Source organism: Mastomys coucha, unplaced genomic scaffold (genome assembly GCF_008632895.1).
Source record: "Mastomys coucha isolate ucsf_1 unplaced genomic scaffold, UCSF_Mcou_1 pScaffold16, whole genome shotgun sequence".
Taxonomy (NCBI): Eukaryota; Metazoa; Chordata; class Mammalia; order Rodentia; family Muridae; genus Mastomys; species Mastomys coucha.
Window position 1 is genome coordinate 24,727,929 of NW_022196898.1, and position 14,654 is coordinate 24,742,582.

The 14,654-nt window shown below is 38.4% G+C and overlaps 1 protein-coding gene across 2 annotated transcripts in view; it reads right to left on the minus strand.

The window, feature by feature from the left end:
* Wdr49 (WD repeat domain 49) overlaps window positions 1-14,654 on the minus strand; it is a 191,284-nt gene that overhangs the window by 115,839 nt on the left and 60,791 nt on the right. For both annotated transcript variants that reach the window (XM_031374103.1, XM_031374104.1), the window contains one exon: window positions 3,601-3,834. In XM_031374103.1, coding sequence (XP_031229963.1) covers window positions 3,601-3,834 — 234 coding nt within the window. The remainder of the gene's footprint in view (window positions 1-3,600; window positions 3,835-14,654) is intronic.

Here is a 14,654-nt window from a genome sequence, read left to right on the forward strand (position 1 = left end):
AGCAGAGACTGAAGGAAGGACAAGCCAGCCTAAATAAAACAAAAGTCTTAAAGATGGCACAAAAGGAGACAGAAAGTGGGTCCCAATGGCTACATTCTGGACTTATAAACAACTATCTCCTGACACTCGTTTAAAACAAGAGATTAAGGGCTTCTAAGAAGTTAGTAAGAAAATAAGATTCCTCAAGGCAGAGTCTTTCCAGTAAATAGAACTACAGTCAGGGAATTGCTTTGAAGAGATCAGCAGCCAGCCTTATGAAGGCAACCCCAGAGAGCACAGTGTTAGGATTCCTTGATCCTCTAAGAAAACATTTTGGAAAATGACATCAAGTACTCTGTCCACCACCTTCCTATCCCTATGGTTCTCAAAACTTTTGGTCTTGAGATTTCTTCAGTTTTATAAATCATTGTACAATCAAAAGAGCTTTCATCTACACTCAATAAAACCTATGTATTTGCTACATTGCATAATTAAAGTATTAGCTGTTAAAACAAACACCAGAACATACACTCTCCTAACTTCCAGAGCAATTACGTTCTCATGGATCATAAAGCCTCTTGAAAGATCTATTGTAAACCTGTGAAAAAAACTGACAAGAAAAATACTCTTGACAGATTCCCTCAAAATACAATCCTCCAAGATTTGAGTCCCCCAGGATTGAGATCAGAGTATGAGAACTCTTTTTGACCTTGAGTCTGTGATTTATTTATTTATTTGTGACCAAATGGGATTTTCAGTGAACAACATTCATATCTATCAAGCCTTGTAGCTGGTGTAGCCAATCCACAAGAACTCCCAAACTTAATCTGTCCCAGAGAATTTACAGTGAACACCAAGTTCCACCTGTGCTCCTGTTTCATCTTCTGGCTGGAAAATATCTTCTTAGAGATTACCTTGCTAGCTTGCAAGGAACTTTGGAAATATTCCGTTTAACTACTTTTCATCCTTTTCTTTATTATTATTTTTCCGTTTTGTGATAAATGTCTACCTAAGTCAGTCTGAGAGTATGACTTAAGCCTGTACTAGAGAACAGTCTCCCTGAGCTACTGAGACTTGGCAGATGAAGGTGACAACTTACTAATCTTTGCTCCATTCCCTACACCTGATACATGTCCAAAAATAGACGTATTTGCTTGTTCAGCTACTCTAAAATAGTAACTTGCTCCTGACTGATAGGACTGTACAAAAACCGTTTTCTCTGCATTTCTGTAGGGTGCACTCCTATAATGTAATCTTAAAATGGTTTTCTTTAGCTTGGTGGCTAAGAAAAGATGTTGAAGATCTGTGTACTTGGGATATAAATTCATGTTTTCAGTTCTTGCTGATGTTAAACATAGCAACAAACAAACATAGATGCACTTGACTGTACCAGGGTGCTGCCTGCAGATTCTTGCAAGCATGTGTTCCTTTGTCCCTGTAGCCTGCCTGTGTAACTTCGGCATTATTTTCAATTCCAAAGTGGAAGATTCCAGTAATTTTCTGTGTCCTGCAATTCCTCACCAAATATGGCTCATCTTAAAGCTTATGAACACAGCATCTTAAAGATCTGCACAAAAACCTAGCATTTTCACATTGCAGGTCTCAATTAACAGAATGTTCTCTGGGAAACAAATGCAGCCAGCTCTCAGTGGCCACAGGGAGCCAAATTAACCAGTTGCTTTCATGAAGTTCAGTAAAACATTTGCAGGGGAATGTTTCTGTGCAGATGGAATTTGTACTGAATTGTTTTGTTAAGGACTTTTATCTCCTAGGATAACCAGAAAACAGAGTGTTTGAAATGGTGACATGACACAATGCTCATTACTAACAAAGTGCTTTCTACCCCTTGCACAAAATCTGAAATACTCATTCCTGAGCTAGTTCAGAAGCATCCCTAGCCTGCCTTGAAAATCAAGAATAGGTTGGAGTTATTATTTATTTATTTATTTTTATTTTTTTTGTATTTTATTTGAACTTCTTTTTTTTTTTTTATTTTATTTTAGATATTTTCTTTATTTACATGCGAATTTCTCCTTTCCCAGTTTCCCCTCCAAAAAACAAAAAAACAAACAAAAACAAACCCCTGTTGCCTCCCCCCTCCCCATGCCTGCCACCCCGCCCTCTCCCACTTTCTGGCCCTGGCATTCCCCTACACTGGGGCATAGAACCTTCACAGGGCCAAGGTCCTCTCCTCCTATTGATGATCGATTTAATTGGCCACAAACTGGAGGTATGCTTTCTGCATCACTCCCACTATGCTGTGTTTAAGCTGACGGATGGCAGCCTACTAAACGTCAATGGTGCCTGCTTCTTCCACCACACTCACAGCTGACCCCTCTACCAGCTTGCCTGGCCAGGATCTGGGTGGCATAAGGCTCCAGAAGAGGCAAGCCTCATTGAGATTCAGGTAGCGATCCCATAAGCAAAGGCTGCAATGTCATTAAAGTGGTGGAGAGACAAACACCACCCATGCTGCATACCAAGTGGAATCCCATTTAACTGAATCATTTTCTTACGAATACATTCCACGCTGCCACTTTGAGCCACTGGTGTAAAATATGCTGGGAAAAAAAAATTAGGTCTCTGCTAATTACATTTCATGCATATTTCAGAACTTTCCACAGGGATACAAGAGGGCGGTGATCATAAAAGGGGATTTTATAACCAGGTTCACCTGCATTTTGGCTCAAAACCTGAACTAGAGGCTAAAGAAGATAGGTATAATTACATTGTGGGCTGTATTGGCTTTAACACAAATGTGTGATTCCTCATAATTCTATCAGTGCTGCTGCTATGACAGGCAGGAAATGAAATTCCTCTTCAAAACCACCTGGACACACATACTGCAGAAGAGCATGAGGCATCTCCTGCCCATGTGCTGTTTACTAGTTTCACCATTGTACTTTCTAATTGTATTATTAAGATTAAAATATAATTACATCGTTCTTCCCTTCTGTCTCCTTCCTCTAATCTGTCCCATAAATCCCCTCCTTGCTTTTTCAAATTCATGGACTTCTTTAAAAAAATGTTATTACATGCATATATTTTTATGTATATTCATATGTTCATATATTTGAATGCATATATATGATACTATATATTTAAATATACTTATATTTACATATATTTACAAGAATATATATGTTACATTCATACACACATATATATATATATATACATTTTCCTAAATATAACCTGCTCAGTCTGTATAGTGAAACTAGTATATGTAGTTTGTGACCTAACCAAATGTATGGTCTTCTCTAGGGAAGTCTATTTCTCTCATTTTCAGAATTCCCTAGTTGCCTACAGTTCTTTGTGTAGGGCCTTGTGGTTTTTCCCCATTCATTTTAGCCTGTCTATTCTTGTTATTCTTGTTCGGTTCATGATGGAAGAATCTACATCCATCACTTTACTAAACCAACATAATCCCTAACTACAATCTAAATATTTGTCCTTCTTGTACCCATTGATCAGTGTAATCCTTACTCGGGATCAGGAGATTTCCCTTTGCAACAGGAGACTATTACCTTTGGTTCTGTTTGTGGTTAAGTTAAGGAAAGGAACCACTGACCTTGGGGGATTGTCAGGAAAGTAGCAGAGAAGAAAAGAAAGTGTCTTTACCTGTTTCAGGAAGGAATTGTAAAGAATACAACTGACTGCTTTCAGATGGCTCTTCACCCTCTTACTGGCTTCATTTTTTATGGCCAACAAGGCAAGCTGATTATTGAAGGAGATAAAAAGTCGTCCGTGGGTTTCATCAAAGTGGAAGAGGCACCTGAAGTCCTGGCTTTTGGGGAAAGGACAAGTTATCCTTTGAATGGACAGCTGGTGTTGAATATCCCAGAGCCTCAAAACCTGGATGACAAGTGGTAACAAGGAAAAGTCAAATAAAAATGGTAGCATTAACAGTTTCAGGCTGCATCTGTCCATTTCTCTCTTGACCCTCTTCAATACCTCTACATCAGGGCGACTTCTGTCATAATACTACTGTTTTGTGTTTCAGGTAACCCCCAAACATTAAAGTTTCTGTAGTGAAATTATTGAGTGTTCTCCCAGTGTCTGGGATCAGAGTATAGACTTCAGATAGGCTTGAAGTAGACTAAACAATGCTTCCCTAAAAATGCTCATGTGTGAATCCCAGAACCTATGAATATGCCATTTTACAAGTCAAAAGTAATCTTTCAAGTATGGCTCAATTAAGAATTTTAAGATTGGAAAGTAACCAAAAGCCTTGGCAATAGCCTATGTTGATTGAGAGTTCCCATGGCATCCTTTTTGCCAGCATTTCAAAGAGTTATAATAACCCAGTATTAAAACTAGAAGCTTCATTTGCTGACAATAGATGTTTGCCTGAGCCTTCATCTTCCCCATTATTTGGTGACTTTGTTTACATCACCTTCATATATATGTTTTAGGAACTTTCTGCCATGTTGGGTTTCCTTTACAACTTCTCAAATGGCTCTTAGTTTTATTTACATGTTACTGCACATTTCTCTTCTTACCTTTGATTTATCCTCCTGTTCCATCCTCCCCATCCACCCAGACTATTTTACTTCCCATTACTAGGGTGAGTCAATCACTGCTTCATAGTTCCTTCTCTATACATAACCTCTGTGGTTATATGGATTGTAGCTTGCTTTTTGAAGACTTAACATATAACATCCACATCTATATACAATCAAATACATACCATGTCTGTTTCTTTAGGTCTGGGTTACCTCATTCAGAATAATCTTCTTTTTCTTTTTTGTTTTGTTTTTTGTTTGTTTGTTTGTTTGTTTTGGAGACAGGGTTTCTCCATATAGTCCGGGATGTCATGGAACTCACTCTGTAGACCAGGCTGGCCTTGAACTCATAAATTTGCCTACCTATGCCTCTCAAGTGCTGGAATTAAAAATATGTACCACCAGCTCCTGGCACATAAATAACACAGATGACCCTGATGTGATTTGAACACGCAACCTTCTGATCTGGAGTCAGATGTGCTACCATTGTGTCAGAAGGCCTCCCTCTTATTTTTCTAGTTACAGGCATTTATCTGTAAATTTCATGACTTCAGTTCCTTAACTCCTAAGTAATATTCTATCCTGTAAATATACTGCATTTTCTTTATCCATTCATTCTACTCCATAAGATAGAACTTATCCCTAACACTGTATGTGCAGCCAAGATCCTGAGATGTGATAGGCCAGAGACCTAGAGGAAAAAACAAAATACTGATGCTCCATTAAAGGAATGTAGCAACAAAAGGACACTTTGCTATACTCATAGATCACTGAGTTCCTCAGCCATCTACAGAGAAGATTCCTCCTGCAATTGATGGGATAATAAATAATAGTAAATACAGAGACCAAAGTTTTAAAAATGTGATGATCTGAGAGACCTTGGAATATTTACTCCTACATGGGATGACTCCATCAATTCCCTCTTCTCATGGATCTGATAATAGAGTAGAGTAGGAGGTGAAAAGATTGTAAGAGCCAAAGGGGATGGAGAACACCTAAGAATCAAGGCCTCTGAACACATCAGAACTGGTGCACGTAGGAAGAAACAGACTGTGGACGTATTCACAGGGCCTGCACTAGTCTGGACCTGAAGAATTCCAATTGCGAAGAGTAGAAGGACACACAAGTACCCCCTCCCTAACTCAGAAACTATCTCTAATTGACATCCACTCACAAACGAAAAAGCAGTGTTCGCCAATGAGCTCTTGTTGGGTATAAAACACTCTTAAGGCCTGATGCACAGTACGAGCCAACAATAAATGAACTCAATAGTACTATTGGAGGAATTGTTTTCTTGTTTGTTAGTTTTTTCTTTGGTTCATAATTCCTTGTCTAAGGTTTTGTTATTGTTTGGGGGGATATTTTTCTTTTGTTGTTGTTTTATGATTTGTTGTTGTTTTGCTTTTGTTTTGTTTTATTTTGTTTGTTGTTTTGTCTCACCAAAGAAGTAATCTTTTGTTTATATATTCTGGTTTCTGATTTTGTGTTTTTATGGGATTTTTGTGTTTGCCAATGTGTTAGTCTCTATATCCTTAAGTGTTTCTTGTCCTTTTATTGGGGGGGGACTTTTTGTTGTTGTTCATTTGTTTGTTTTATCCTATTCAGGTTGTTTTGTTTTTATTTTATTTTAATATTTTTTCTTCATTGTTTAGATATCTGTTTTTTAACGAAAGAGAGCAAAAAGGATATTGGTTTGGGTGGTTGGGGAGGAGCTGGGAGATAGGTACCATATTCAGAATATGGTATATGAAAATATTATCTTCAACTTTTTAATAGAGGACAAAAGAACAACAACAAAATATTTTAAGAATTATATCTCTATAGAGTTGGGTCAGTTGCTCTTCCAGAGGGCCCAATTGAATTCACTACTGGCCATTTACAACTACCTATAACTTTAGTTCTGGGGACTCCTATGTCCTATCCTGACCTCTGCATTCAGAGATCACCAGGAATACATATAGCATACATACATTCATACAGGGAAACACCTGTACACACAAGTAAAATAAAATAAACTATTAAAAATCTTTAAGAACTTTAAATTGAAATACTAAGGTGTATTGTTTGGAAGAGGCTAGAATAAATGTGGTTCTTTAAATATGGAAGGAGAAAGCAAAGAAAAATACCCAGCATAGTAATGTGAAAGCTTTTTCTAATGTTGCTGGCTATGATGATGAAGAATAGCAAAATGAAAGCAGAGAAAAAGGCTGGTAAGGAAGAGAATGGATTTTTGTCCTTAGAAGGGACATAGCCTTGCCAACATCTAGATTTTAGACCTGTGATATCCATGCAGAATATTGCAGAATTCCAATCTACAGGATACAACCCACGCAGTCTGGTCTACTTGGGCCACAGGCTGCAGAGGTAAACTGCATGTGGTTTCCACAACCTTCATTTTTCTGGCTCTAGGTTCACGCTTAGGTTCTGAAAACCCTTACTGAATCCCAAGAGTGTCCTGCTCCCTGTGAAGACCTGTGCAGGGGCCCCAAGAGCTGACAAAAATCTTGGGAGGTGCCCCACCAATTCCTTGTCAGTGAGGTCTACCAGAGGTAGAGCCAGTCAACTGAGATCCCCTGACCTATATTGTCTTCCTGTGAAGACCTACTGTCACCAGCGTCTTCCAGAAGCCACCAGGGAAGACCATGTGCCCAAAAGAGAGCATAAGAACACAATCACCAAGAACCTGGGCAATATAACACAACCAGAGCCGAGCTATTCTGTTACAGCAAGCCCTAAATATTCAAATGAAACTGAAACACAAGAAGATGATCTTAAATAGTATGTTATAAAGATGATATAAACCTTTAAAGAGTAAATTAATAAATTCCCTTAAAGAAATACAGAATAATACATTTAAACAGGTAGAGGCATTAAAAGAGGAAGAAAAAGATTCAACAAATTGAAAGAAAAGAATCACATGATCATCTCATTAGATGCCGAAAATCCTTTGACAAAATTCAACACCCTTTCACTTTCTTTGTGAGATGAGGGATACAAGACACATAACTAGATACTATAAAGGCAATATGCAGCAAGCCAAAAATTCCACCAGAGAACTCCTACAACTGATAAACATACTCAGCAAAGTGGTTGGATACAAAATTTACTCAAAGAAATTAGTAGCCTTTATTTATACCAACAATAAATAGGTTAAGAAACAAGTTAGAAAGTCAATGTCTTCCACAATAGCCATATATAATATAAACTACTTTGGTGTAATTCTATCCAAGAAAGTGAACGACCTGTAAGACAAGAACTTCAAGACTCTGAAGAAAGAAATTGAGGAAGATATCAGAAGATGGAAAGATCTGCCATGACCATGGATCTGTAGGATAATCAATCTCTGGATTCAATGCAATTCCCATCAAAATTCCAACAAAATTCTTTATAGACTTTTAAAGAAGAAAGAACAATTCTCACCTTCATATGGAAAAACAAACAAGAAAAAACCCAGGACAATAAAAATAAAAACAAATAGACAAAAACTGCTATACTTATCACCATCTCTGACTTCAACCTGCACTACTACAAAACAGAAGTACACACAGTATTGGAATAGAAGCAGACAAGTTCATCAGTGGAATGAAATCAAAGGCCCAGAAATGAATCCACACACCTATAGACACTTAACTTTTGACAGAGAAATCAAAACCATGCAATAGGAAAAGAAGAGCATCTTCAATAAATGGTGCTGGTCTAACGGGATGTCTGCATGTAGAAGAATGCAAATAGATCCATATTCATCACCCGGTACAAAACTCAAGTCCAAGTGGATCAATGACCACAACATAAAACCAGAAATACTAACTTTAGTAGAAGCAAAATTTGGAATTAAACTTGAACTCACTGGTACTGGAGACAACTTCCTGAATAGAACAACAATGGCTCAGGTATTAAGACCAATAATTAATAACTGGGTCCTCATAAAACTGAAAAGATTCTGTAAGGCAAATGATATTGTCAAAGGACAAAATGGCAGCCAACGTACTCCATTGTGTAGATGAACCACATATTCTGTATCCATTCCTCTGTTGAAGGACATCTGAGTTGTTTCCATTTTCTGGCTATTATAAATAAGGCTGCTATGAACATAGTGAAGAATGTGTCCTTATGACATGTTGGAGCATCTTCTGGGTATATGCCCAGGAGTGGTATAGCTGGGTCCTCTGGTAGTACTATGTCCGATCTCCAGAGGAACCGCCAAACTGATTTCCAGAGTGGTTGTAACAGCTTGTAATCCCACCAGCAATAAAGGAGGGTTCCGCTTTCTCTGCAACCTCACCAGCATCTGCTGTCACCTGAGTTTTTTATCCTAGCCATTCTGATTGGTGTGAGGTATGATCTCAGGATTGTTTTGATTTGCATTTCCCTGATGACTAAGGATGTTGAACATTTCTTTAGGTGCTTCTCAGCCATTTGGTATCCATCAGTTGAATATTCTTTATTTAGTTCTGTACCCCATTTTCTAATAGGTTTAGTTGGTTCTCTGGAGTCTAACTTCTTGAGTTCTTTGTATATATTAAATATTAGCCCTCAATTTTTAGGGAAATGGATGGATCTGGAGAATATCATCCTGAGTGAGGTAACCCAATCACAAAAGAACACACATGGTATGCACTCTCTGATAAGCAGATATTAGCCCAGAAAATCAGAATACACAAAGTACAATCCACAAACCACAAGCAACTCAAGAAGAAGAAAGACCAAAATGTGGATACTTAATTCCTTCATAAAAGGGGGAACAAAATACCCATGGAGACTAACTATGGAGCAAAGACTGAAGGAAAGACAATCCAGAGACTGCTCCACTTGGGAATCCTTCCCATATTCAGTCATCAAATCCAGACACTATTGTGGATGCCAGCAAGTGCTGATATAGCTGTCTCCTGAGAGGCTCTGACAGTACTTGACTAATATAGAAGTAGAGGCTCACAGCCATCCATTGAACTGAGTACAGGGTCCCCAATGAAGGAGCTAAAGAAAAGACCCAAGGAGCTGAAGGGCTTGTAGCCCCTTAGGATGAACAACAATATGAACTAACTAGTACCCTCAGAGCTCCCAGGGACTAAACCACCAATCAAAGAGTACACATGGTGGGCTAATGGCTCCAGCAGCATATGTATATCAGAGGATGGCCAAGTAGGTCATCAATGGGAGGAGAGGCCCTTGGCCCTGTGAAGGTTCTATGCCCCAGTGTGGAATGCCAGGGCCAGGGAGCAGGAGAGGATGGGGTATTGAGCAGGGAGAGGGGGAGGGAACAGTGGTTTGTTTTAGTTTTTGTATTTTTATTTTATTTTATTTTATTTTATTTTATTTTATTTTATTTTATTGGAGGGGAACTTGGGAAAGGAGATATTGTATGACATGTAAATAAAGAAAACATCTAATAAAAATGGCAACCAAAGAATTGAAAATGATCTTATCTAACCCTACAGCTGACAGAGGGCTAGTATTAACAATATACAAAGAATTCAAGAAGTTAGACATCAACAACCCAAAGAATTCAATTTTAAAAATGGTCTACAGAGCTACACAAGGAATTCTCAACAGAAAGAATTTTGAATGGCTGAGAAACACTTAAAGAAATGTTCAATATTTTTTGTCATTGTAGAAATACAATCATAACAACTCTGAGATTCTACCGTACACCTATCAGAATGGTTAAGATAAGCAATTCAAGGGACATCACATATTGGCAAGGACATAGAGCAAAAGGACCATTTTTTTTCATTGCTGGTAAAAGTACAAACTTGTACAACCCCTTTGGCAATCAATTTGGCAGTTTCTCAGAACATTTGGAATAGACCTGCCTTCAAGACCCAGCTATATCACTCTTGGGCATGTACCAAAATTATGTTCCAACATCTCACAGGGCTTTCCACATCTCAAAGAAGGGGAGAGAGGAATGGAGAATGGAACTAAGTCAGGGAGTATTGGGAGGAGAAGGGAGTGGAACATTGGGATTTAAGTAAATAAATAATAACACAAACTAACATATTGTATATTTTGTATTGTTGCACAAAATCTACTTCCATTTTAATTTTTCATGTTTCCTCTGTGCTGGGAATCAGACAACAAGAGAGGTAAACAGCCAGCGATATGTATACACTGCTCTCTTCTCCTCCTCCAAACTACCTGATGGCATGTGAACACCCTTACATTCTGTAATTTCCCCTGCACTATTATTTTCTATATGCATGGGTCTTAATCTTAAAAGAGCAATTCTCAACTTCATTTGGAAAAAAAGATAGACAAAAGCAAACAAAAAAAAAACAGCATAGTTAAAACAAACCTCTGAAATAAGTGAACTTCTAGAGGTATTAAGATCCCTGATATCAAGCTGTACTATAGAACAATAGTAATAACAACCACAAAATAAAATCAGACTGGTTGATCAATGGAATAAAATTGAAGACAAGGAAATCAACCCACACATCTAGAGAAATTTAATACTTGACAAAGAAGCCAAAACCATGCAATGGAAAAGGGAGAGCATCTTTAACAAAAATGCAAATCCATATTTGTCACCCTTCATAAAACTCAAGCCCAATTGGATCTAGATCTCAATATAAAACTAGATATATAAAATCTAATAGAAGAGACAGTGGGGAACTGCCTTAAACACATTAGTATAGGAGACAATTTCCTGAATGGAGTACCAATAGCTCAGGCACTAAGATCACCAATTAATAAATGGAACCTCATGAAAGTGAAAATCTTCTGTAAGACATAGGACAAAATTGCATCCTATTTAATGGGAAAAGATTTTCACCAACCTTAATATCCAAACTCTACAAGGAATTCAAAAAATTAGACAACAAACCAAATAACCCATTTTTAATTGAGGTATAGAACTAAACCAAGAATTCTCAGCAAAGAAATCTCTAATGACCAACAAGCACTTTAAAAAAAATGTTCAGCAGGGCAGTGGTAGTGCACACCTCAGCCCTTGGGAGGTAGAGGTAGGCAGATTTTTTAATTCAAGGCCAGCCTGGTCGACAGAGTGAGATCCAGGACAACCAGGGCTATACAGAGAAACTCTGTCTCAAAAAAACAAAACAAAACAAAAAAAATGTTCAAAGTCCTTAATCATCAGGGAAATGCAAGTCAAAATGACTTTGAGATTACATCTTACACTCATCAGAATGACTAAGATCAAAAACTCAAGAGATCATCCATGCTAGTATGGTGGTGAGGCAAGAAGAACACTGCTCCATAGCTGGTAGGAGTACAAGTTTATACAGTCACCTTAGAAATCAATTTGGTAACTTCTCAGAAACTTGGGAATAGTTCTACCTCAAGACTCACTGACAGTATTAATGATACTCTGACCATATTCACAATAGATGCTCCAATACCATGAGGACATCTACCCAACTATATTCACAGAAGCTTTATTCATAATAGTCAGGAACTAGAAACAACCTAGATGTCCCTCAACCAAAGAAAATGTGGTACATTTACACAATGGAATATTACTCAGCTAATAAAAACTAAGACATGAAAATTTCAGGAAAATGGAATAAACTGGAAAATATTATCCTGAGAGAGATGATCCAGACCCAGAAATACATGAATGCTATGTTCATGCCTCTAAGTAGATATTAGCCATAAAGTTCCTGATAAACATGCTGCAATCCACAGACCCCCCAAAAAAGCTAAGTAACAGGGAAGATGCTTGAATCTCACTCAGAACAAGATATAAAGTAATCATTGGAGGTAGATAGAGGGCGGGAAACTGGATGGGAGATATGTTAGGAAGGAGGTAACAGGGATGGAGCTCTGGGGTGGGGAGAAGAGGAGGAGGAGAGGGAAAGAGCTGGAAGAGACACCAGAAATCAGTGTGGGTTCATTTCTGGAACAGAGCTGAGACCTGGGAGGGTAGAGGCTCCAGGAGTATACCAGGGTGACTCTGGATGAGGTTCTTGGCAGCTGAGGATATAGATCCTGAAGTACCCACCTTCTATAGCCAGGAAGGACTTCCAGGGAGGGGGTAGGGGTCACAAATATCACCACAAAACCTTCAACCAAAAATGTGTCCTGCCTACAAGATATGGAGAGATAGAGATGGGACAGAGATTGAGGGAATGGCCAGCAAATGACTAGCCAAACGTGAGACCCCTGCCATGGGAGAGAGCCAACCACTGACACTATTAACGATACTCTGCTATGCTTTAGAGAGGAGCTTATCATAACTGTCTTCATAGATATTTTATGCAGCTGATAGAAATAGATGCAAAGACCCACAACCAAACAGGAGGCAGAACTCAAAGAGACTTGTGGAAGAGTTGGGAGAAAGGTTGAGGGAGCCAAAGGAGTCAAAGACCTCCCAAGAAGACCTACAGTCAACTAACCTGGGCCCATGTAGATCCACAGAGACTAAACCAGCAAATGCATGGCCTGTTTCTAGGTCCTTATACATTTGTAGTAGATGTGTAGCTTGTTTTTTATGTGGTCCCCTGACCATTGGAGTGTGGTTGTCTCAGACTCTGTGGCCTGCCTTTGGATCCCTTTCCCCTAGTTGGGCTGCCTTATGTGGCATCAGTGTGAGAGCATCTGCTTAGTTCTGCTGTGTTTTGATGTGCCAGGCAGGTTGGTACCCATGGGGGGGCTCCCCTTCTCTCAGAAGTATATGTATGTGAGCGTGCGACTGGGAGGAGAGTAAGAAGTGGGGCTGCAATGGGGATGTAAAGGAAATAAATAAAAATATGGGTCTTAAATTTGACTTTAAAGACAACTTAGGTCTTCTAAAGCCTACCTACTTTTAATCCATTGTCTCAGGAAATTAATCAGAATCTCTGAAGATGGGCTCAGAAAGTGTTTTTAAAAAAATACTAGACCTTGCTTTTGTTTCTACCTGGACTGTAGTCTGAAGCTGTATGGTCCAGCTAAAGCAGATTTCTATGAGCAAGCAATCTTTGCTTCATAACAAATGTGTATGTCTTGGCTGAAGCCCAGATAATGATTGTCCATCTATCTTGTACTTAGGCTAGAACCTGTTATTCATACAAAAGAACTCATTCTCATCAAGTCATTTGCAAATATGATGCTCAAAGGCACAATTATTATTTGGGGATTATAAATTTCCCCCTCCTTTTGTGTTCAAGTTAACTTCTAAAATAGAACTAAGCTACATTTCAAAGTAAGTATGTTAGGTAAAGGAGAGATAACTCAGTTACAAAAGGGCTTGCCGTGTGTGCTGGTTAGATTAACAACTTGACACAGACTAGAGTTATCTAGAAGGAGGAAACTTCAGTTGAAAAATGCACCTATTAGACTGACCTGTAGGCAAGTCTAAGGGGAATTTTTTGATTGATGGATGGATGGATGAACAGATTGATTGTAGGTAAGTAGCTGAGCCTACTGTTGGTGGTGTCACATTTGGGCAGTTGGTCTTGCGTTTCATATAAAAAGACAATAAGTAGCACTCTCCCCAGTCTCTGCTTTAGTTCCTGCCTCTGTATTCCTGCTTGAATTCCTCCCTGAGTTCCTTCAAGTAGAGTAGAAATGTAAACCAAGTAGACTTCCTCCTACCCAAAACATCATAGTGTTTATCACACAATAGAGAGCTAAAACAGCACATGAATAGCAACTTGCATTTGAATGCCTAACACCCCATGCAATAGCATAGGCATAAAAGGTATGACTGCACACCTAATGCTGGAGAACTGGAGACAGGAGGATTCCAGCAACTAGCTGGCCAACTAAACTAGACAATTGATAGCCTTCCATTTCAGTAGAGAGGTTCTCAAAATAAATCAGGTGAACAGTTATAGAATACAGATGACATTAACCTTCAGCTTCTATATAAACATGCATATACATGCACACACAACTGCATACATATTTATACATATACCTGAACATGTACATACAACACACACAGTATATATTTGTTATTTTATTTCATTTGAGGCAGAGTCTCATGTAGTCCATGCTTGCCTTAAACTTGACATGTACCTGCAGATGATCTGAAACCCCTGATCCCTCCTGATTCTAACTCACAAGTGCTGGAATTAGAGATGTATATCACCTCATTAAGAAATATATGAATACATTGAATAATAATTTTATTTTTTTGTTTTGTTTTTTTTTGTTTTTCTTTTTTATTTTAGATATTTTCTTTATTTACGTGCGAATTTCTCCATTCCCAGTTTCCCCTCCAAAAAA